The 24,545-nt window shown below is 38.7% G+C and overlaps 1 protein-coding gene across 1 annotated transcript in view; it reads right to left on the bottom strand.

The window, feature by feature from the left end:
* ZSWIM6 (zinc finger SWIM-type containing 6) overlaps positions 1 to 24,545 on the bottom strand; it is a 205,089-nt gene that overhangs the window by 38,014 nt on the left and 142,530 nt on the right. Inside the window, exons 3-4 of the mRNA XM_079915979.1 lie at positions 19,326 to 19,474; positions 15,624 to 15,774 (exon numbers count right to left, since the gene is read on the bottom strand). Coding sequence (XP_079772105.1) covers positions 15,624 to 15,774; positions 19,326 to 19,474 — 300 coding nt within the window. The remainder of the gene's footprint in view (positions 1 to 15,623; positions 15,775 to 19,325; positions 19,475 to 24,545) is intronic.

The raw sequence follows: 24,545 nt of genomic DNA, 5'->3' as shown, positions 1-24,545 counted from the left end.
AAAAGTAAAGCAAAACAAAGAAGGCAACTCTCCTGGGATGAAGGAAAACAAAACCTTTTTTTTTTTTTTTTGGCACAAGGTGAATGGTTCCAATCCACTCAGTGGTCTTAAAATCTGTTTGCATCCTATACCTGACCCAAATAGGCAAATTAACATGGACAATCACACGGAGACAGAAGACAAATCATCACAAAAGCCTTTTTATTTTTTAAATATTTTTATTTATTTTTTATAACGTATGGATTCAATATATTTATAGATTATGCTCCACTAAAAGTTATTACAAAATAATGTCTATATTTCCCTGTGTTGTACAATAGATCCTTGTTTTTTTATTTTCTACATAGAGGTATTGGATTAAGAAAAACAAACTACTATCTTTCCCAGCCCCCTTCACTCTCCCCACTGGTAACCGCTGATTTGTTCTCTTTGAGTCTATTGCTATTTTGTTATACGCATTTCTTTCTCGCATTTCTTAGATTCCATGTACAAAAGACTTTTTAGTTGCTTCTGTATTCTACCGGTCACACTGCCAATGGACAAGCACCCACACTCCCAACAAATGTAGGTAACAAGAATTAATGAGTTCTAAACGTCCTGAAGGCCAGTCTTGTCCATCAAACATTTCGATGTACAAATCACCACCATTTTGCCCCACATACCCAGTGTTTTACATTTCCAACTAGAAGAAACGTTTGATCCACAAACTCTGATCTGGAAAGGACAAAATATGGATTACCAGCTGTAAGACCTTGGGCAAGGCCACTTAGTCTCTCTGTGGTGGCAGTCCCTGACTTAAACAATAGAGATAATAATTCCTACCTACCTTGTAGGGCTGTTTACACTTAAGTAAGATAATACGTGCAGAAATGTTCTGAAAACTGTAGAGTTCCACCCAGCACCAAAAGGTGCACTCCAGCAAACCCCGGTGTAGAAGACTTGGATGTTGAGGAAATTGAGACTCGAAAGGTGAAAACAAGATTGAAGGACTCAGCTTGTGATTCTCTGAATACCGTTATAAATATTTCTACATTTAATAAAATAAAACAATTAAGAGAACATATTAAAAATATATCAGAGACATTAAACACTTAGGCTAGTAATAATGGGTTCTTGTGCAATTAATTTCCACTTGCTATATGTTTTTAGCTAGAAACATCTTTTAGTGTCTTCTTTTCCCTTGGTTTCAAAGACAGGCTTTTAAATGTGTTTTATTTTCCAGTAGGCCTCCCAGGCCCCACCCAAGGCCCACAGTCACTTAGAGGTCTGAGATGCTTTGGGTAATTGTATCCTTACCTACTCGAATGGAGGAGGCATTTCTCAAACTCATCCCCAACCCTACAGGGTTATATTAACACTTCCTCTGCCCATGGTAACCTCATGCCAAAGCATGGACAAAGAGCAGTGCGGAAGCCCATTCAGACCCTTCCCTCCTCAGCCTCCCTTCCCCTCCCCCTCCCACCTCAGAATCTCGGCCAAAACTTCTAGTCTACCATTCACTCTCCGTCCCTTCTTAGTGTCAAGGGTTCCAGTCTTCTACAGGAACTCAAAATTAAAACTTACTGGAACCCAAATTCTTATTTTTGGAGGGGAAAAACCTGCAAGTCAAGCCAGGTGAAATTTGGTGTAAGGAGAATATGAAGGTGAGGAAAAATTACCTTTATTAAAAATGGCGATGTAGAATACTCTAGGACTGTTTTACACTACTTCCTAGTAATACAGATTCAATTTTGACAAACATCTTAGTCCAACATAAGGGATAAAGTTAACTGAAATAACAGAACTTCATTTATACACATTATTCTATTCGACATTGCTAGAGACTTGGAAGGTAACCATTAGAAACAGCATGAAGTATTGTCAGATGTATAACCACTGTTCTGGTTATCTATTACTCTGTAAGAGAACTACCCTAAACTTACTGGCTTAATATAACAATGTATCATTGTATCTCATAATTCTGTAGGTCAGAGATTCTCTCCTCCTTACTTTTCCCCTGCCCTAACACAGCCTCTCTACGTGGACAGTGTGAGCTTTCTCATAACATGGAAGGCTCAGGATAGCCAGACTTTTTACATGAAAACTCAGGGCCCTAGGATAGAACCTTCTAAGAGACAGGAAGTAGACACTGCCAGTCACTTTTAAGGCTTGGGCCCAGAAACTGGCCGAAACATCTACTGTCATATTTTGTTGGTCAAACATCTACAAAAATGAGAGAACACAGACCCCACATCTCAATGAAAGAGTAGCGAAGGATCTGTGGCCACTGTAATCTATCACTATAACCGGGAAATAATGTAACTCAGCTAGATTACAAAATGGAAAACGAAGGTATTTACCAATGGGTATGAGAATGTTGTTACTTAAAATTATCAAATCCAAACAAACCACTCAACATATGAAAAGAGCTGCAAGTCAAGCAAAAAACAAAAAAGCCATTATGAAAACTTAACAGCATAAAAGGTATGCCAACACACAGTATTAAGTGCTGATTTGTATGTTAATTTCTATCCCTTCAAGGAAAATCCTAACAATATCATGTTACCCATGTTAGATTTCTAAATAGAGTCTACATTTACAGTTTTAAAATGTCTGTCTTTAGGGTACAAAGATCACTCCATCTAGTTCAGCTAACATATTTCTGAAAGTGAATGGCATACTTACTTATCCACTTGCTGCCATTTATTGAATATACTTCACACTAACCCTATGTGAAGTACTTTACATACGTTATCACATTTCACCCTCAAAGAAAGACTCACTTTACAAATAAGGAAACTGAGGTTCAGAGACAGGTAGAAATGTTGTGCTGCTATTAAAGATGGCAGCCAAGATTTGTTACCAAGGCCCATGATCCCCCCTCAAACTAACACTCTTAAACACTATGGTGTTTAGCCTTCTGCCTAGATACGTGGTCAAAAAGTACCTCTGTAAGTGAGGCTTCCTATGTACAGTCAGCATATATGAATTCTAAGACCAATGATTTTAGTCTTTTGACAGAATCACTGATCCGTTCCCTCATATTTCAGCAGTATAATACAAATGGTATATTACTGTTGAAAATTATGAAGTACCCTAAACGTACAGCTAATAAACCCTGTACTTTATTTAACCACCTACTCTTATATACTCAGAACATGTTGCATATATATTAATAGAAACATATCCAACAAAAATCTACCCCAGGTCCATCTAAAAAGATCTAATGAAACAAATGAAAACTCTGTATTTTTCAGAACTGACAGGCATAGCAAGTAAGTAATTTCACTGCAGATTAAAACAGCAGATAAACAATCAAAAGCTCAACTTACAATTCAAGATTGATTATTCAAGTCAGAAGAAATCTGTTTTCTCTGAAAATATGATGATGTACTAATATGAGGCCTCTTAGACTGGAGTCACATCAGCATTTCTGGGATAATGCACTTGTGTGTGACTGAGTGTGCTCTTTGCCTGCTGGGTGTATTGCTGGGTGGAGCATTATGATTTGTGACTGAATAAACCAGCTGGCCATTCTCTACCTCTTGCTATTCCCCACAATCAATATAACTTGTTCTTAAGGTTCTTTCTACTTCATGAGCTTTTTTTTTTTTTTTTTTTTTTTGCGGTACGCGGGCCTTTCACTGTTGTGGCCTCTCCCATTGTGGAGCACAGCCTCCGGACGCGCAGGCTCAGTGGCCATGGCTCACGGGCCCAGCCGCTCCATGGCATGCGGGATCTTCCCGGACCGGGGCACGAACCCGTGTCCCCTGCATCGGCAGGCGGACTCTCAACCACTGCGCCACCAGGGAAGCCCCATGAGTTTTTGTTAATATGCAAATCAATTCAGTAATTAATATAAAAGCTGGACATTTTTTATAAAAGACACTTTGGAATTCTTTATAAATGTACTCTTCTCCCTATTTTCCAGAAGATACGATGTGTATAATGCTACTGGAGACAGCGCAGGGACAGTGGCAGTGGGAAGTGGGGGACGAAGGGGTAGCGCAACCAATACCGCCTTCCCTAAAGGTGAGAAGAAGAAAGGCCAGTGACTCCCTTTTCCCTCTGTCTCAAAGGTGGAAAATGAAGACTTTCACATGGAAAATTTAATTTCTACTTTTTAATATCATGTTTATTCTTATGAAATAGTAGTAGGCAAAGTATAAAACAATCACTTTTGGTATTTCCCAGGGTTCCATAGTTATAAAACAATTCATAATATTTATAATATTTATTTTTGTTCTCAGAGGCTATTATATAAGAGGCTAGAATTTCATGCATGATCCAATTAACTAATTATACTTATTTAGAGGCCATGAAATGCCTAATTGCAGTCACAAATAGAAGATCGCTGGCAGAATTAGTTGTGCTAGCAAAACCGTAGGCACAAAATTTCTTGGGTCAGACCACACAAAACTCGCGACCCTAATTATAGTATTGTTCTCAGTACAATTCAGTCTTAATATGTTAGTAATCCATGTTTGGAAAATACGTTTAACTGGTAAAAACATTCTCTTTACTTTAAATTTGGTATGCTAGTTCCTAATTCACTAAAATACTTCTGGGGAAATTTCAAAATAAAGCCTCAGGGACACTGTAAAGAGAGAGTTTTTGAGATTACTTAGGTCAAGCAGGGCTGAACCCTCAGCAAAACAGCATACAACTGGTTATCATCTACCCAGGCTCTGAGAAAAGATGGAAGTAGAATAACCATCTTTTTGTGGTCAAGAAAGAAAATAAACCACAGATATTCCAAAACAGCTAACTGATATCCTGGATAATGTTCCTTTCAGGCAAACCTGTGGCCTTCATCTAATTAATATGCAGCCTTTCCATCCCATCTGACTTGTCAGTGCTACTGAGTCAACATGCACAGCTCAAGTGCTACTGGGTCAACATGCACAGCTCATCAGAAACACCCTGACCTCATTAGGAACCTGGTTCTATAGGAAATGACCAGAGCCAGCTCCTCCACCACTCACCACCCTTCTCCTTTTTGAGGGAGGGAGGAAAGGAAAGCCAGGAAAGGTAGAAAGAAGAGAAAAAGGCACAATGACCAATGGGGTCTTAGTTTGAGATACAAAAGGGCAGTCAAGAGTGAGGAGAAGGAATGTGGTAACCTACAAGAACATTTCCCACGTGCTCTGCACTGGCTGCTTAACTGAACTGTCTTCATAAACAGTGCCATGATTCGTCCAACAGTCATGACTCCAAGTCTATATAAATCTAGTTCTGAAAATATTCTTCAGGTCCTCAGGATGTCTCTCTCCTACAAGCTTCCCATTGGGCCCACTTTTCCAGCACAGACAAAGGACTTCCGGGATGAGAAAGAAAGTGTTGTATATTATCTAAATTATCTTCTCTTAGGCCTCAAAAATCCTCATTATGCCTTCTTATAGATAAGGAAACTGGGGTTCTATCTAAGATAAGGAACTTGTCCAGGGTTACACAGTTAGTGAATATGAGGATCCGAATCCATACTTAGAGAGCGTCTGGCTCCGAGAACCCTGTTCTTTATATTCTAGTTGTAGGCTCTAAACACTGAAACAATCCTGTTTAAGACAGAACTTATTGCAACTTGCCCCTTTGAAAAAACATGCCTGGTTAAGTGTGGTAAGGAATTACTTTTGAATATATATTACAAATTGATACAGAATTGTGACTTACAGTATGAAATATATTAGATCTATCCTCAAAATTTTCTGAAACACATCCTACATTATATAACCTCACTTCTTCTGTTGTCTTACTTGGGCTGCTTTTTATTTTTTACACATTCTGTTTTCTAACTAGATTATAAGCTCCCCAATGGCGGTGCCTACCATAGGGCACTATAAGTAGTAGGTTCTTGTTAATCTGCCTGCTGTACTGGTAAGGCACTCTACTGTCCACCGTATTTACAGATAAGTGCTTCCCTGAGCTACTGGTACAACAACCTTCCTTTCACTTACCATGGAGAACTAATTTAGGACAACAGATAATCAGGAGCCCTACCAAAAATAATCGAATCTACCAATGGTTATGATTATAGAATACTGATGACAGGTAAACACTTCAGCTATAGTGTGTAACAACCCAAGGAAATGGGTTTATAGTATTCTGTCATATTGGAACTGCAATTTTACTCATTAAAAACAATTTCTTAATACACTGACTTTTCTATAGAGTTCAGAAAGAATCTGTGATGGGTACTGAGTTTCTTGAAGAACAGAATGTTTCATTTTGCTCTAATTCATTCTATCACTGAATTAAACTTTGATGTATTGGTCTTGACAAGTGCTTCATGCTGATTGTATTGTGTATGATAGTATAATCACTTCCCTTGCATTTCCCACTGGCTAGCTGATTAATGCAATAGATTACCTGCAGCACTGAGGGCAAGGGGGGAATCACTGCCCTTCCATACCCTAAACTGTGTTTATATTTCAGTGTGCATCTGTGTGTGTGCACGTGTGTTCCTCAGTACACAGACATCCGTGAAGATTCACCTGGTACATGGGCAGGAAGGTAGGAAAAACCAGAAGGGTAGGAAAGGAAAACTGATGACACAGTGAAGATCAATGCCTTTCAATCACTGTTTTCAGTACACCAAAAATGCTTACTTCTTAATGCTTCCAAATAAGTGTCTAGCGTTACAGTTCAATTATTCATTCACTTTTTATTCACAAGTATTTACTGAGCACCAACTCTATGCCAGGCATATTTTTCTTCTCACCTTTACTGGAAAACTAACTTTTAAAAAATGAATCACTTTCAATGTTCTATTAGTAGACAAGAAGGAAAAAAGTAGGGTGAGATTATTAAATGGACACTAATACAGGGACCAACAAGGATGGCCATGAAATTAGTTTAAATGCCCCGATAAAGACAGCAACTGACAAGAAGACTATTAATATTAACCACAGAGAGTAGTTTAATGGCTTCAAAACAAACAAAAAATCTCTCATTACTTGGTCTATACAGGATCCTAATTGTTTAGCAAAGAGCATTTTCTGTGTATGATCAATATGTATGGTGAATAGGTTGCTGGATATATTCTCATCTTTTAAATGTGTGTGTGTTGGGAGCAGACAGGGTGGGGGAGAGGTGAATTAAGACTTCTGTGCTCTTGGCAGCATTTTGAAAGCATTCCTCCTAACAGAATTTTCTCCCCGTTCCCAGCTTATATTTGACCCAAGTGTCCTATTTCGGCTCCTCCCGTAGAACCCCCTCAGCCCTTGCTCATCCACAAAGGAAGACTGTGGCTTCCAATCTAAGCCATTTCAAGATTGTTTATCGCTTAAGTCTGATTCCTAATTTATGAATGATTCTCTCTCCTCCAGGTTTGCTGAAGCAAATTCTCAAATTCTTAAATTACCCAAAAAGGGGCTGGGAAGCACAACCTGAGGTCAACAAGATTCGGCTGGTCATAGCTCAAAATCACAGAGATTTGGATTTCCATTTCAAAGGTTATCGCTGCTCACAGAACTGAGGGAGTGAGCCACATTTTGCATAACAACTACTGCCACTACTCCTGGCAATTCATCTCTAGATCAGAGCCGGAGAAAATAGCCCTAAGATCAGTCTAACTCATCAGTCTAAGATCTACTAGCTCATTCAAGCAATTTAATGTCAGATGGCACCTGTACTTTACATAGAGTCCTATCCTTATTTCAATTAGGAACTTTGAACTTGAGCACTAAAAACAATGTTACGAAGTTATCAGACAAGCTTACAGCAGCCTCACAAAGATTCACCTACTGCAAATCATTTGCCAGCCTGCCTTCCACCAAAAATATATAACGGAAAGTTATTCACATAAATAAAAAAGTCGTTCTCAGGTATACCCTTAAGACGAGTGGCTGTTTAAAAGCCTACTGAAGATAGTCACTGTCAAGCACGTATTTTAAATCTCAGGATCCTTTGTCCTAGAGAAATCTTAGTGGAAAGCCTAGTGTGTAAAGAGGCAGGAGGCGCTCTACCGACAGGAGAAGGCCCTGCCTCCTCCTACCACACTCTTCTCCCTCCCACCCCACCCCAGGGGGGCTCTGCGAGGCAGGGTCTGAACTCCCCATCTGAGTGACAACCATTATTCCTTTCCTTGGGTTCTCCCCAGACCTCATTAGCCCACCTAAGCTTAAATGAACCATGACAACATTAGCAAAGCACCTTGCTAGGTGCCAGCACATGCAGAGAACAGCCTAAGTGGCTGCTGCAGTCCTCCCTTGGCTTCCACTTCTTTCATTCTAGCTCCTGGCATCCTTGATTCCCCGTGAAGCCCCTGGGAATCGCAGATGGCTTAAAATGAGGCTTCTCAGACCTCGTTAATTTTTGTATGCTGCCACTTCAGGGTAAGAAATGGTGAAAGGAAATGATCCCCAGTCTGTCTGTCTTCGTTTGCACTCCCTCACTCCTCCTATGCTCTACCACGATGGGACGCTCTAGAGATCCACACTCTAGGAAGGAGACTCCCCCAGCCAGACTTCCCTTTGGTGGCAGTTTCTTGAGGGCAAGGGCAATACTAGCTTTTAAGAAGTGAGCAAAGTAAGGAGAGAAATTTTCTGAAATTGTTGTGAGGAAGAAAAGAACACATTATACCAATGCTCTGACATTTCCTATTAGCCACGAATGTGAGAACAAAATCTACCACCGATGGACTCATGTTATAAATAGAAAGACAGCATAAAAGAAAGTAACTGGAATTTATTCTTGGTACAAACAATGCTACCAGCACACTACATGTATAACACAGAACACTAAAGTGTATTACATCTTAACTCCTAGTCAAATCTCCGTGGTCTATATTTAGAAGAGTTTTATGAAAACACACAAAGGGGTGATCCCCAAGTGTTGTTAAAATTGTTCAATTGTACACCTAAATAATTTAGACAATGAATATCATGAAGAGTCTCCGATTGGCTAAGTAGGATCAAATCATCTGTAAACATCTCTTTTAATCCCGAGAATCTCCTATTTTCTATTAATATGTATTTTTTAATTTTTCTCTTGATTTTCACTATTTCCCAGACAGGGTATTGAATGGATAATGAAGGCCTAGCAGCTGCAGTCAAGAGAAGGATGGGTGATCGTATTACACAGGAAGTATTTATCGTAGATTTGCCCACCATATAGAAATATGCATTCTCTCTTTTGGTTAACTTCTGACCCAAACTAGAAATTACTCTGCCGACTTAAAGCAGCAGAGAATAAACCCCTCTTCCCATCCCCACAGCAGAACAGAACCCAGAGCCCTCTGACCCAAGAACACAGAGGTCTCAGTTTTAAGAGACAAATAGCAGTAGGACCACACAACAGAGAAAGAAACCAGGCCCCAGTAATGAGGACCCAGCAGCAGATAGACATTCTGAGAACAGTGCTGGAGGGAAGCAAAGCCTCCTGAGCAATACAATTGACAAAGCCTCTGTATTTAGAGGGAGCTCCGAATAATGAGGGGAAAAACAGAGGCTGAGACAGGAGCATACAACCCCATCCCAGAGCAGGATGGCCTAGCCCATGTGCAGGAGGGGCTCTGCAGAGCCTACAGACCACAGGAGGTAAACACAGGCCAGGACAAAGACAGTGACCTAAGGGTTTTCACTGGCTCCATAACAGAAGGGACTGGAAAATGAGACCAAAACTTCAATGTACCCCATCTACAGTATGTAGTATCTGTATATTATGATACACTTATTACATAATACAGTTCTCAATCAATAGCATATATTTGGCTCCTCTACATTAGTGTGTTTTTTCAGAGTCTGAAGTTAGAGAGCCCCTGTGAACACAGATGGGCAACTAGACTAGGTAAGCTCTGCTGACAACTGCAGTCAGGACTGTGGGACCATGGGGCGGGTGGACCCATGGCAGGACAGGCAGCTTTTGCAGGATTTACTGCCATCTAGGTGAGCTTGACTTTGTCCCTGTTCTCCTCTGAGGAGAGAGACCGCCAGGAAGAGAGGCATATTAGTCTTTTAAAATAAGTTGAGGATGGTATCTAGTTCAGTGGTTGAGTCTCTGAAGTCACTGACACATAGGATCAAATTCCTGCTCTGCTGCTGTGACCTTAGGCAAGTTATCTGGTCTCCTTGTACCTCAGTTTTCTTGGCTATAAAACTGGGGCTAATAACTACCTATCTCACAGGGTTGTTTTAAGAATTAAATAAAATAATGCATGCATTAAGTGCTTAGCATAGTGCCTGATAAATAATTGTTGGCATCTGCGTTATGTTTAGTAGCTGGACCAAAATGGAAAATAAAACAAAGCAAAAATCTAGATCCTGTAACGTCTACTCTCTCTCCTCCTCCTCCCCCTGAAGTTAAGTAACAACGAAGAATAACAAGGTTGGACTGAAAATCTTAAAGACAACATTTTGGATAATGAGTTTGAACCTTTTCACCTTCCCCCACTGAGTTCTCCCTGTCTTCATTCATGTTATTCCTTCTTTCTGTAGTATTCTCACTACTTCTTCCCTACAACTCACCTCCATGAACATTCCTGTAAAACCATGTTAAGTTCAGTCTACTTATTCACTAATATGTGAATAAATTACTCTATCAAAGCGCTCTGCAGTTCATTCCAGCCTGTTCTAATTTCTCCTTTCTCCTGATGATTGTATCTCTATTCCCTCCATACTCCCGGTATCATCGTCAATGGTAAAATCAAATATTTAATACATCTATTCTCCTTGACATAGCAAGTGCTTAATACATACTGATCGGGAAACCACAACAAGACTTCTGGAAAGAAGTGTTAACAGGAAGGCATAGAAATGGTGTAAGTGGTTAAGCTATATATTCTCCTTGCACCCAGGGAAGACAAACTGGTAGGTGACAAGCAATCCCTGATATGTGGTTCATTAGGATTACATACTACACTTACAGCGACATGGAAGTTTCCAAGTCTGTACTGACATCTTTTTGCTGCAAGGGGGCTCTGGGAATTGCTGTTTTCTCCACTGCACTAGCAAAGACGTATCAACTTATATGGCAAACTACACTGGAATGCTTTCCAGTTCTCAATGAGAAGCAGTCACTCCTTAGCCTATTCACTAGCCACCATCAACTTCAAAATGTGGAAAGCCTGAGTTTGAACTTACCATAGAAACTAAGTAAGGGGCTCCAAACAGTGGGGGGAATTACTAAGCCTTTTGCTTTTGGAGACGTAAGACGGCATATCCCAGAAATTTCTCCACAGTTACCTCCAAAGCAGAGCCTCTAGAATCTTAGTTCTGGCTGTGCACAAAGGCCCTCCTGTTACTTACAGTACCATTTTGAATGTGTGACTTAAGCATATGTTTTCTTCCTTATTCAAGAATAATGTGGGTGGGTGCAAAAGAGGCCAATACTTGTATCTGCAATGATAGCTGGGACAGGGTTCTAGGTCCATGGAGTAGGTAATTTTTAGTACTTTGCAATATCTGTGGTCCCAGTGGGTGGGCTAAGTTCTCTATTGCTGAATGTAGATTTATCCTGATTCCAAGTCCCCTGAATCTTTATACTCACTCTATCTATCCAGCACCCTACCAAGGAACATTATATCTATTGTCTAATAAGGAAATGCAAACTAGAAAGAAACATCTAACTATGGCTATTTCTGCCCACACACAGTGAGGTACCTGTATCAAAAGCTTTGAAAAGAACTCAGAGATACCACCTTGTTCTTGTGAACTGAGTGAGCACAGCTCAGAGCAGTAAGGCTCTTGCAATGGCAGCCCAGCCTCTCCCAAAGAAACAAGGTTACATGCTAGAGAGCAAAACACCTGACTGAGAGAGAAAGTGTCTAAAATTTGGGGGGGTGGGGGAACATATTATGCAATACATATTATGAAAATGAAAATTTAAGAATTTTTCCCTGTGCTAAAACTGTAATTAAATCTTATTTAACTGTTTCCTCTAATGACATCCATTTTAATTAGGTTTTAATAGACTGGCAGCCACAACCTATAGTTTTATGAAGCAAAATAAAATTACAGTCTTGGAAGACATTTAAGGAAAGAGAACCATCTACACAGATGAGAGGTTACAATATATCCCCTCATCCCTAAAGACCCCCACGGTAATTAAGTGTGCTGAAGAGACAGCCATTAGGGCTAACAGTAGGTGTGCTCACCAATCTGCACTGGGCTTGAAATAACTCTTGAGATCCAAGGGTTATTTCTGTGATCCGTGTTCCAGAAAATCTGCATGGAGTAAAGAACACAACTGAAAAGGTATGTATTCCATAGCTCTACCAAATATGTGTAGCCACTACCAAATATGCAGCCTCTACTGTTGCAATGGGCTGTCTTACGATTTTAACATATACATGTTCTTATAGCTGATCATGATACAACACCACTCATCTTCAGAAGACTGTCATATGTTTGGGAAAATGAACATTATGTAAAGAAAGTAAAATTAATATATGAAAAACTGATTCACATGCAAGATAAATGTATCTGTAAATGAGATGCACTAAACAGGATCTTAATAGTATGCATCTGTATCTATTTCACACTACATTATGAAAATCAGGGAGTAAATCAGAAAAATTAACTCAGACCAAATGAATATCATAGGCATTTATTTTAGAAAAGAACTGAGCATAATCCTTCCTTTGTTAGCTAGAGGATGGGGCAAAGAAATTGGGCCTTTTGCTATCTCAAATAAGTATGCGTATCTTTATTTGAAAGAAAGAAAGTTAAATGAATATATGTTATTTTTAAAACTAATTTTGAAACATCGGTACTTAAATTTTAATAAATCACATATACTCAAAAAGTTGTAAATCTTGGGGAGGGGGATATCTGATCTTATGAAAAAATACAATTTTGTAATCTGGCTGACAATCTGATGCCTCTGAATCTCTCTGCCAAGAAGCAGTTACTTGGCTAAGATACTCTTACTAGTACACTTTCATCAGATTAAGGCTTTCATGCCAGGAATTTTTTTTCTCCTGGGGTACTGGCCATTGCCAGAAATGGACCTATCGAATCTACCGGTGCTAAGGAGTTAAGCATCTGAGATTTAATTTAACAGTTTCAGCTTTATTAAGCTGTCACAGAGCGGCCCTACTTTGATAACAGTAGCTGCTCCAATTATGGCTTGGTTTAGGGTTGACAAGTATAATGATTCATTCGTGGCACATGAGAAGCAATAAAAGGTTGTTTTGCATTACAGCTTTAAAAATGTGGGCACTTTTTTCATTTAATTTGTCACTTAGCTTTTGCTAAGAGGACATTTAAATTGCAGTAAAAGGCAAATGGGGCTTTTAGTTTAAATGTAATCCCCATATTTAAATGATCTGTAATGGTGCAGTGTTGGAGTGGGAACACTATTGTCTCACAGTGGGTCCTGATGGTGACATGTGACATTTGTATTCAGGTCCTGTATTATCCATGTGGCTAAAGGGCTTCCAATTTCATTTCACAGCCAGAAGCCTGCAGAAAACACCAATTAACTTGCAGATCCCATTTGCCGACAAAACTCAGCCTCTTCTCAATGTCTGGCATCTGGCAGTGCTCAGCATTTAATTCCACAGCAGAGCCTTGAAGCAATGTGAGCCCTGTGCAGGGGCACAAAGTCAAATTCCCCCATTTTCTTAAGAAGCAAAATTCTTTCCTTTTGAAGTCCAGAAGCAACTTTTAGTTAACTTTTTTGGTGAATGAATATTAAAATGTGATAACTATTGTTACTGCTACATGATATTCTTCACAGAACTTAGAATTCATTAAAATGGCAAGTGACCTCTGCTCACCATCACAGTATGTAGGAGAAGTTATAGCAGTCTAGTGATGATTGGGTTCGGGGGAGGGAGGGTGATCTGTGAAAAAAGAAAATACAGGGCAAGAATATGTATTCTTCATCCTGGACTGAAATCAAAGAACTTGTTTAAAGCCTGGTCCATAACTAGAAAAGTAGTCCATCAGAGGGTATAACTAGCATTAGCTAGTAGAAACTTCCACCTAATGAGAATTAATCCTTTTGATTGAGGGCTGAGGTACATAATTTTCAAAGCCAACTTGCAGAAGTGAAATATGACTAATGGATTAAATGCAAACCCTGAAAATTTTATTTAACTATATCACTTGTACATTTTTTTTGGTAACCAAAAAATTTAGTTGGTATTTTCTTTCTAATTAGTTATTTGTTAATTCTAAGCTTCTTTAAGTACCAAAGCTCTTTAAATTTTATTCATTTAATATTAATCCAATAATAGTTTTTTTTTTTAATGCTAATCCTTTTTACTGCCATAAACCAACTAGTCAATTCAACAGTTACTACAGAGTTACAAGACTGAGGAGTCTTTACTTGTAAATCACTCAGTATTCTATAAAAATTTTTGTTTAAACCATGCATTACACTTGTGTTCTCCAACCACCACACCGGGCCCCCAAACATTTCCTTCCAATACATTGAAAGGATCCACTGTAGTTACAGATTGATTTAAATTTTGATTGAGGGGAAGGCCACTAAGCATTACTTCAGGTGACCCAAGGGAAGTACTAAGATTATTACAAGATACTTAATAAAAATATTAGGGAAAAAGGTCAACAAATATCTAACAGCTGGCAAATAGCAGACACACGTTAAAAAACAAACAACAAAACAAACAAGAGTTGTCATCCACAGCTCAGTTCCTGAACATACATCCTATTAATGGGAAAAAGGAAATTTTGGTGTCCAATTCTCTACCAACCTGCTGTACAACCCTAGGTCACACTATGTCATTTTGTGGAAGTCTTCTAACCTCCTCAGACTTCAGCTTCCTTATCTGTAAACAGTTCATCTCAAAGGTCCCTTCCAAGCATTATTATCATGTAGTATCTTCACAGACATCAGCCTCTCTTGGTCTAGACATGGGATCAATAGCATGATGTGGTCCATCATTAGCCAAGAGGAAGACAGAAGGTGAAGGTATGAAGACTTCTACTATTCAATTACACTGAAACTAGGATCTTCTAATAAATATATGCATAACGTAAAACTAATATAGGCATTGACAAAATATTTGCCAAAAATTCCATTTGTCACATATAGATTTCTTAATAGACAAGATAAATACATTATTAATTTCCCTAGCAATGAGCACAGAGTAACAAGAGTCATCCCCCCCAAACTTCCCAGTAAACATGAGTAGTAGATTTCTCCTTTTTTCAACCACCTGCTATATTTATATCTTTACCACCACGGATTTGGGAAGCAATACAAATTAGAGTTTGCAGTGTCTTTTCCATTCTGACAATCAACAGTCCATCTAAGTCAATAATAACAAAAAAAAATAAAATGAATATTCAAGCTACTTTTGATAATTTTAATGTGGGCAAAAGGGGAAAACAGCCAAATTTTAGCTGAACTGATTACAGTATCAGTCTAGAAATAAGTAATCAGTTCTATTATACCAAATACCTGTTTTGAAATATAGCTTTTTTTTTTTCAAATATTTAAAAGCAGATCCCGTGCTTGCTTTCCTCAACATCAGACAATTCCCCAAAAACACTGCCAAGATTGGTTCCTGCAAATGCCTCATTCTTCCTATTCTTCTAACCAGTGTATAATGGCAACAAGTTCATATAAAAGTAGCTCTCTCTTCTGCAGTACTCTGACCATGCTCTTTAAACATTCAACCATGGTCTTTGTCCACACACAACCCAATGGCAATCCATCAGGAAATTTATACTTACCCAGCTCATCCCAGAGCTGCCTATATTTGTCAGTCATTGCAGTGCCTTGTTGCCTCCAAAGTGACAGACGAGGGTCGGCCATGAACTGCTCTGTTATCAAAGTCAACATTCGGGCCCCGTTTGAGTCCCTCATCTTCAACATCTCCCGCACCTAGTGGGGAAAAAGCAGACCTTCAGAAAAATGTTAAAAAATGAACAGCAATACAGAGACAGACTACTTTATTTCTTTGGGGAGGGAAGGTGGGGTGGTGGTGGTGGTCAAGTCTTCACACCATCCTTCTTAAGCAAACAAAAGTTGTTAAAAACGAGCCTCTGAGGGACTCCCGTGGCGGGCCAGTGGTTAAGACTTCACCTTCCAATGCAGGCGGTGAGGGTTCAATCCCTGGTCAGGGAGCTAAGGTCCCACATGCCTCGCGGCCAAAAAAACAAAATATAAAACAGAAGCAGTAATGTAACAAATTCAATAAAGACTTAAAAAAAAAAAGGTCCACATCAGAAAAAAAACCCCAAAACCTTAAAAAAAGAAAAAAACAAACAAAAAAAAATGAGCCTCTGTCCTAAATGGCTATTTAATCAGAGAACTGACCATTAATTTTTTAAAATTATGTTTTAGAATCCACACGAGGAAAAGAAATTTGCGTAACTTCCCAATTTTCCCCCCAAATGTTTTTGTCAGCCTACAGAAAAATAATACCAAAATAAACAAGACAAATCATTGGGCACCTTCCTGACTCCCTAACTGATTGCACTTAACCACCAGAGTAGTAGAGTCTAAAGCACTGTACTGAGAACTCTTTAGAGATCTTCTAAATTGATCTGATAGTGTTTATAATAATAGCATCTGTCCTTCCATTGTTTTAAAAAAAGCTTTATTGAGACATAATTCACATACATACAATTCACCAGTTTAAACTGTACAATTTAAACCTCTTTCAGTGGTTTTCAGTATATTCAAGTACAAGTCCTACAAGTGCTTCATTTTTTGAGGTAAATTAGTAATTTCACTAGATTCTTTCTGACCGAGGATTTCCATGTAAAGAGCAACAGCATACTTCTATTCACTCAGATGGGACTGTTTTTGCAATGGTAAGAGGAAATGTAAAGGGCTGTAGGTTCAGAACTCTCTTGCTCCAAATGAGCAATCCTTGAAGCAGAATCATAACCACTGACCTAGTAAGTTAACTTGGCTTCTCTGATGGAACCTCAAGCTCTGTCCATTATTCTTGTTACATTTCCCAAATAAACAAGAAAACAAGAAACACAAGGCTAAGTTGCTCTACAGGAAATCCTAAATGAATCCATCCATTCTTAAAGTATATACCGCTATGTGTTCAATGAATAGGAATCCCAGCTGAACATCAGTTCTCTGTGTAGAAAATTAGTGGAGCAAGGTCATAAGTAGTAGATAAGGAGAGGGGAGTCCTTTTATTCAAAATTCTTTCTATGTGAAAGCCACATGAAGGAGGAAACAGCAGATCTTCAATAAAGCAGCCTAAACCTCTAGATCAATAGGTTCTGCCTCAGTCCTGTACCCTGACGAGTAATGGAACCCTCCCCCCAAACCAGGCTTCAGAATTTGAGCCTTGTAGAGAACCCAAATGTACTTGTGCACTGAATCACAAGGGTACGCTTCCAGAAGGGTTTTTTGAGTAATCTTAAGAAGGACTAAAAAGGAGAAAGAAATGGAGTTGCCATTTATCGGACATCTTGCTAAAGAGTTTTACATTCATACTTACCTTTTAATCTTCACAACAACCATATAAAGTAGGCCAGATTATAATCCCCATTCTACAAATTATAAAGCCATCCCTCAGAAGTAAAGTAACTTGTCCAAAGGACAAGAGGAACTACTGGAATCAGAACCCGGATCTGCCTTAACTCTGGAAGTTATGCCATGTCCAAAATTAGATGTTGCTCTTACTTCATATGGCATATACAATGTGTACATCATACAGAAGGATAAAAATAGCAACTGCAGGCCAGTCTAATACCTCTTTCACATTGCTTCCACTAGGCCACAGTGCACTCTCTGCTGATAAGAGAATCTATGAAATACTTCCTGTGTGTCTAAATATACCAAAACTTTAATATTACCTCTGTATATCATGGATTTAATTTAGTATTTATTTTCCTAATAAATTTCTACCCTACTACTCAGTTAGTAATAGCAATGAAAATAAATGCTTTACTATTAAGCATACAAACCAGAACTATTAACCAACACTCAAATACATATACATTAATTACAGCCTAATGGTAATTAATTTTCAGACTGTTGACTGTGAAGTATTACAAGAGTCTGAAGTGCCTATGAATTACCAAAGAATGATTAAATCATGTGAAATAATTTTAGAGTTAAATGTATTTTTACTGTAATCTAAATTCTTGAAAAATTGGCAATCTAAGTATGGTATATGGAATAAATCTTTTTTTTTTTTTTAAGGTTGCACCACGCGCATGCTGGATCTTAGTTCCCTGACCAGGGATTGAGCCCATGCCCCCTGCACTGGGAGCATGGAGTTTTAACCACTGAACCACCAGGGAAGTCCCGGGATAAATCTTCATTTAAAGGGTTTTCATTAATCAGAATACACTAATTTTTGGCTATAAGCAGTAACAGAGTTTACTCTAATTCTTCTGAACTACAAAAGCTTTTAAGTATTATGAATATTAGAGAAGTTGTTTAACATAAATATCAATGAACACAGTTATCTGTTCCCTTAAAACCAATTTGAATACGTTATCTATAAAGATGGCTGTACCCCCAATGAAAAGACATTGCTTTAACATTATTTAAAAAGCATTTTATCCAGTATTTAGACATGTGTTTATGGTACTAAGAGTTCTGTGTAAAGCAAGACACAGCTTCTGTTCACAATGAACTTATAATGAAGATAACTTTGTTTCTTAGGCTATCAAATTTTGGTGATGAAAATTAACATTTACCAAGGGCCAACTACTGTTAGACACCATTATCATTTAACACCATAATCACAACAACTTGAATAGATATGCTACTATTAGCTAATTTTATAGATGAGGAAACTGACTTAAATAACTTGCCAAGGTACATACACTCAATAAGATTTAGAACTGAGATTTAAACCCAGGTTTGTACGACTCCAAAGTTTATGCTCTTGAAACTAATTTAAAGATATCAACATTAAACTAATTATATAAAGCACATCTTAAGGACTATATTCAAAGGTATGCTCTACTTGGGAAAATTAACTAGAAGAAGAAAAAACTTGAAAAGATGGCATTTCAAATAACATTAAGCTATTTTATTTTTAGTACTGAACAGTTTTTCAAAACTGTATAAATTACCACCATTTTATTAATAAGAGCTGAGAAAGACAAAAATGGCCCATATCTTGTCTAAAGACACCTAAGTAAATTAATGCTTGCATTACAACACAGAAGTCTCTAATGGTTGATAATAACTTAGTCTATTCTTCCCCCCACCCCACCCCGGCCATGCCACATGGCTTGTGGGATCTTAGTTCCCCAACCAAGGATTGAACCTGGGCCCTGGCAATGAAAGCACCAAGTTCTAACCACTGGAACGCCAGGGAATTCCCAGTTCTTAAAAAAATAAATAAGAATTTAAAAAGAAGCCTTTATCCTATTGTAAACATGATCATATATACTTTCTATAAATGTATATATTTAGAATATTTCTTTAAAAATAAAAAGTCATACCTTTGCAAAGAGCAAATTAAGCTGCTTCCCTGATCCGTGGTACCCGCCCTGGGAAAGGAACAGTTTAACCTGTTCTTGAACCTGCTCTTCATCTAAGTGCCAGCAGTTTTCATCATCTATACTAGCACCTGCTGTTGGATCAGGAGCACCTAGAAATAGAAAGAAAAAAATAACACATATGCTAGGAAAAACGCTGGGCTAAAAGGGCTCTGATAATAAACTTGAAAAGAATTAAGATTCTGTATTTTTTGCCTAAACACTTTTTAATCCAATCTCAATTTCAATATACATACAAATGTATGACCGAAAATAAATGTAAAAATTATTCTTTTATTGCCAGAACTTTGCTGATTTGTGCTAGGCCAAACGGCGATGACTTTAGAGCTGAGATGTTTCCCTTTTTTAAGATCAGAGACTATACCTTTGGAGATGAGTTTACAGGTTCCCTAAAGAAAAAAAAAATTCACAAAAATGTCTCATTGTAAATATGTGATGTTTATAAAAGCTCTACTGTGTAGGACACGTTAGTAAAATGCTTTTCAGAGACATCAGAAAAATATGAAACAAAGTAAACTCAGCAGCGTATTTCTCTTTACTATGTTAATTCAAGAAGCTTTCACCATTATCTGCTGCTGTATAAACTACATGCTGACATAAGTCTTTAGTTGCAGAAAACCAAAGATTAAAAAGGGAAATCAAGCCACATGGGAACAGGCAGTGCAGCTGTTGTACTAAACCAGGTTGTAGTATCACCTTGCCAAAACTGCGTAAATATTTTATTGCTGAAGTACGCATAAAAGAGAACAGCTATGTAACAAGCCCTGTGTGTAGACTACCTTAGAAACTCAAAAATTACCCAGATATTTAGGCAGGTGAAAATTGTTTCATTATTTATTAATAAAATAAAATAAAATGGTATTTAAGGCCTAAGATTCTTAAGTAATACAAAAACTAAATCTAAAATCTCTTCTCAATAGTGTTTCATTGCCTTATCAACCCTTAAAAAAATACATGTGTAGGTGTGGTTCTACACTTCTTTTCTTTTAATGATCTAATGCAGACTCAACTGGCGGGGGAAATAATCACTAACATGTGCTTAGAACCAGGGTCCATTAATCCCTAGGAGGAAGACAATGGGTCTGTGAACCTCCCTGAAAAAGTGTGCTTTCAGTCATTCAGCCGACATATTTACTGAGTGAGTGCCCTCTGCTAGACTTGGGGATGGACTGGGGTACAAAAGAGAATTCCTCTCCTCACAGAATTTACCACCTAGTTCAGTGGCTTTCAAACTTTTTTGACTGAGACCCACAATAAGAAATATAATTTATATCATACTCAATACATCTGTGTATCTGCACACTTATATGATCACACCTATTTATTAATCTGAAGCAAAGGTATGATGAAAAACTACCCTTATTGTAAGTGAAGAGGTCTGATATTTTCTATACTATTTCATTTTTTTTAAAGGCTTGTCATAATTTTTAAAACTGATTTCATAATGTATAATGGGTTGCAATCCACTATATGAGAAACACTGTTTTAAGTATGTGAAATAAATATCAAATGTAATAATCACACATACAAATATATAATAATAAATGAACTAATTGTTTATAGAAGAGGACAAAGTGCCAGGAGATCGTATCAGAGAGCTCTGACCCGGCCTTGAATTGGCAGAATAAGCATACCTTGAGGAAATGGAATTTGAGCTGAGATCTGCCTTAAGTAGATTAGAAGATAAATTAAGGCAGGAAAAGGAAGCACTGGGTCTGCATGTGAGACTAAGAGCTTAGGCAGAGGTCTCGGGCATAAAGGAACATGGTACGTGGATGAAACAAAAGATAGTCCATGTCCATGCAACTCAAAAGTAGATGATAAGGAAGAAGAGCAATACAAGGCAACTCTGGGGAAGAGAAGGGACAACTCTTGCCAGGCCAGAGAGCCCCGACAAGTGAGGAGCTTAGTTTTTCTCCCTAAAAGTAATGAGTGGGAATTCACGACAAGGTTATCCGAAGTGGAAGAATGGAATACTCTTCAGTGAGAACAGAACATCAGTGAGAACAGAAATGGAGAACCTGACAGAAATTTAGGATATAAAAGCAAAAGGACTTGGTGAAGAAGTAGATACATGAGATATGGGCGATCAGGGGGCTGAGAGAGACATGGTTTTCTGGATTAAACAACTGGACGAAATACTGGACAACTCACTGACACACAGACCACCAGAGCAGGATCAGTTTTGGGGGAGAGAGGGGCACTGTTTAGATCATAAGCTCAATTTTATTTTTATTATTATTATTTCTTTAAAAACATTTTTGGCCGCACCGCGCAGAATGCAGGATATTAGTTCCCTGACCAGGGATTGAACCCACACTCCCTACAGTGGAAATGTGGAGTCTTAACCACTGCACTGCCAGGAAAGTCCATGAGTTCAGTTTTAGACATGGTGAATTTCAAGTACCTCTGAGATAGCTGGTCAAGAAGAGGGGACAGGATTTCAAGTAGGGAGCTGGATATACTATGGGACGCAATACAGGGTAAAGAGAGCATCTAAGATGGAACCCTAAGGAAGGCCAACACTTAAAGGCTGGGCAAGAGAATGAGGAAGGATAGCAACGGGAACGAGTAGCCTATTAGGAAGAGCAGGAGAGACTGGCTCTTCCAGAAGGCAGAGAAAGCTGTTCCAAGTAGGGAGTAGGCAAGTAGGGAGTTATTTAAGCTACCAGAGAGCAAGGATTATATCTGCCCTGTTCACCACTGCCTCCTAACACCTAGCCGGCGTTTGCCATTATCAGGCAATCAAGTACTGGGAGGAACGGGGGAAAAGAGGGAGAGAGAAAGGCATAAATACATTCCACCCCTAACAAGAAAAGGAACCCTAACAGAAAGGAACCACTGCTAAAGTATCCTCACATGCTCTATCTCATTTTCTTCTCACAATGTCCCCTGGAGGTGAGTATAGCTATGATCCCCTTTCTACAGAAGGAGAAACAGGTTCAGAGTGGTTATGACGTGTCCACAGCCACAATGCCAAATCCGGTCTCCCATTTCTCTCCCCTGCTGAAGAATATATCCCAGAACCTTGGAGCTCAAGTTTAACCCTGAAGGTATCAAGGCAGCAGTAGTCAAGTCAACTGTAAATCAAAGATAAATTTAAGGAAGGATACTGAGATCTGTTAGTGTGTTTCTCTTTTACAGGAAAATTTAAGGACACACAACGTCGTGAAGAGTTAACTAACCACTGGGGTTACATCTGTAACCCCTAATCTAGCTCATCCCTTTGATTCTAGAGAAAGACAGACACAGACACAGACTCACAGACACAGACACACAACTGCACAAAGACAGGCCTCCACTTCCTCAACCTTAAACTTCTATAACGTAGGAATAAAAAATTAAGTAATCAGTTGAAAAATAAAACATAAATTTACTCTAAACACAACTCAACATTTTAGGAATAAAGACATGTACACTGTACATTATAGAACAGGAAATTAATGTCCACAACAACAACCCCCTCGCAAAAGAGCAAATTTATTTATTAAACTTTTTTTTTTTTTAATTTATTTTTGGCTGTGTTGGGTCTTCGTTGCTGTGTGCGGGCTTTCTCTAGTTGAGGCGAGCGGGAGCTACTCCTCGCCGCGGTGTGCGGGCCTCCCACTGCAGTGGCCTCTCTCGTTGCGGAGCACAGGCTCCAGGCGCACGGGCTTCAGTAGTTGTGGCTCGCACAGGCTCAGCAGCTGTGGCGCACGGGCCCAGTTGCTCCGTGGCATGTGGGATCCTCCCGGACCAGGGATCAAATCCATGTCCCCTGCACTGGCAGGCAGATTCCCAACCACTGCGCCACCAGGGGAGTCCTATTTATTAAACTTTAATTCCCAAGTTTAAACACTTAAATGCTAACATGTCTTGATTACATGCAGTAAAGTATTGCCCAAGCCCTGTATAAAATGTAGATTTGCAAAATTTATTTCTACTTGTTAACAGCTGTCTATAATCAAAGACAAACCTCTCAGCATTTAGCTTTGAGGAAGGTATGCGAAGAGAATCATAATTCATGTATTTATACATTTGCTATTAGATATTCCCCCAGTTGGGCAGGAACCAGAACCTGTGTATGTAAATTAAATGATCCATTAAAGTGTTTTAAAACCTATCATATTTTTTAACCCTTATTTATATTTATAATTATAAATGCTATAACTTTTAGAAGTGTATAGTTAATCTTTGTGAGCATTTTATTACTGAGGCTTACCTCTTCAAAGTTTCAAGCCTTCAGGGAAAGTGAAATTATCCGTTGAAAAAAGTGAAGCAGTTTGTCTCTCACTCCCAGCTAGGGTGTGTGGATTTGATTCACCCTCCTACCTTGCTTACATAATGCCATAGGAGAAGAGCAAAGGAGAGTTCAGAGACAAGAAGGACTACTGTCCAAGTCTTTGGCTTTCCCTGCCTGCTACTTGATTTGGTTCAGATTTAGTTTTGATTTACCCCAATATCAAAAACTCTTACCCCAGCGGTTCCCCAAATTAGGAGTATATCAAAACTCCTGAGGCACACCGTGAAAAATAGATGTTTAGGCACCACTTCAGACCTACTGAATCAGAATCTTTGCCACAGATAAAAAGGCAGGGGCAATGGGGGTGGGGAGTGTGGCTGGGAAACACTAGTCTATATTTGGAGAGAATCTTAAACATGGTGGCACATTTTGGATCTTACTTTTGAAAAGTATTCAGGGTTCTAAGTCATCAGACAGATGCCTCTCCAGCGTACTGACTGAAGTAAATTTAGGACATATTGACTAAGATATCTGTCTCTTGTCACAAAAACAGTCACTTCTAAGCACTGGGCAACACCAAATCATTCTGCAAATTTTAAACTGAGATATTAAGACATGTTCACAACTGGCTTATGCTATGTTTGGTATGTGGAATTATCCAAAGCTTTGGGTTCTAACGGGGAACTTAAAGCTTTCTTTTTTCTTAAACTGCTGGAAAACAAATTCAAACAAGCAGCGAAAGGCTTTAGTTTACATCTTCATGCTTTAGTAACACTGTTGTCTAAATAATGCTTTAAGCGTTTTATATTTATGTAGCAGTGTTCTTTTTTGTTAAAATTAAATTGTCAAATTCAGTCTACAGAGGCAGAATGCAGGCAGCAGATGTCTACACTGCAGAGGTGATTAATTCAGCCTCTTTTGCAGGACCTATAGAAGAATGC

This window comes from Stenella coeruleoalba (assembly GCF_951394435.1).
Source record: "Stenella coeruleoalba genome assembly, chromosome: 3".
Classification (NCBI taxonomy): Eukaryota; Metazoa; Chordata; class Mammalia; order Artiodactyla; family Delphinidae; genus Stenella; species Stenella coeruleoalba.
The sequence above is the reverse complement of the archived record's forward strand: the minus strand, read 5'-3'. Positions and strand labels throughout refer to the sequence as shown.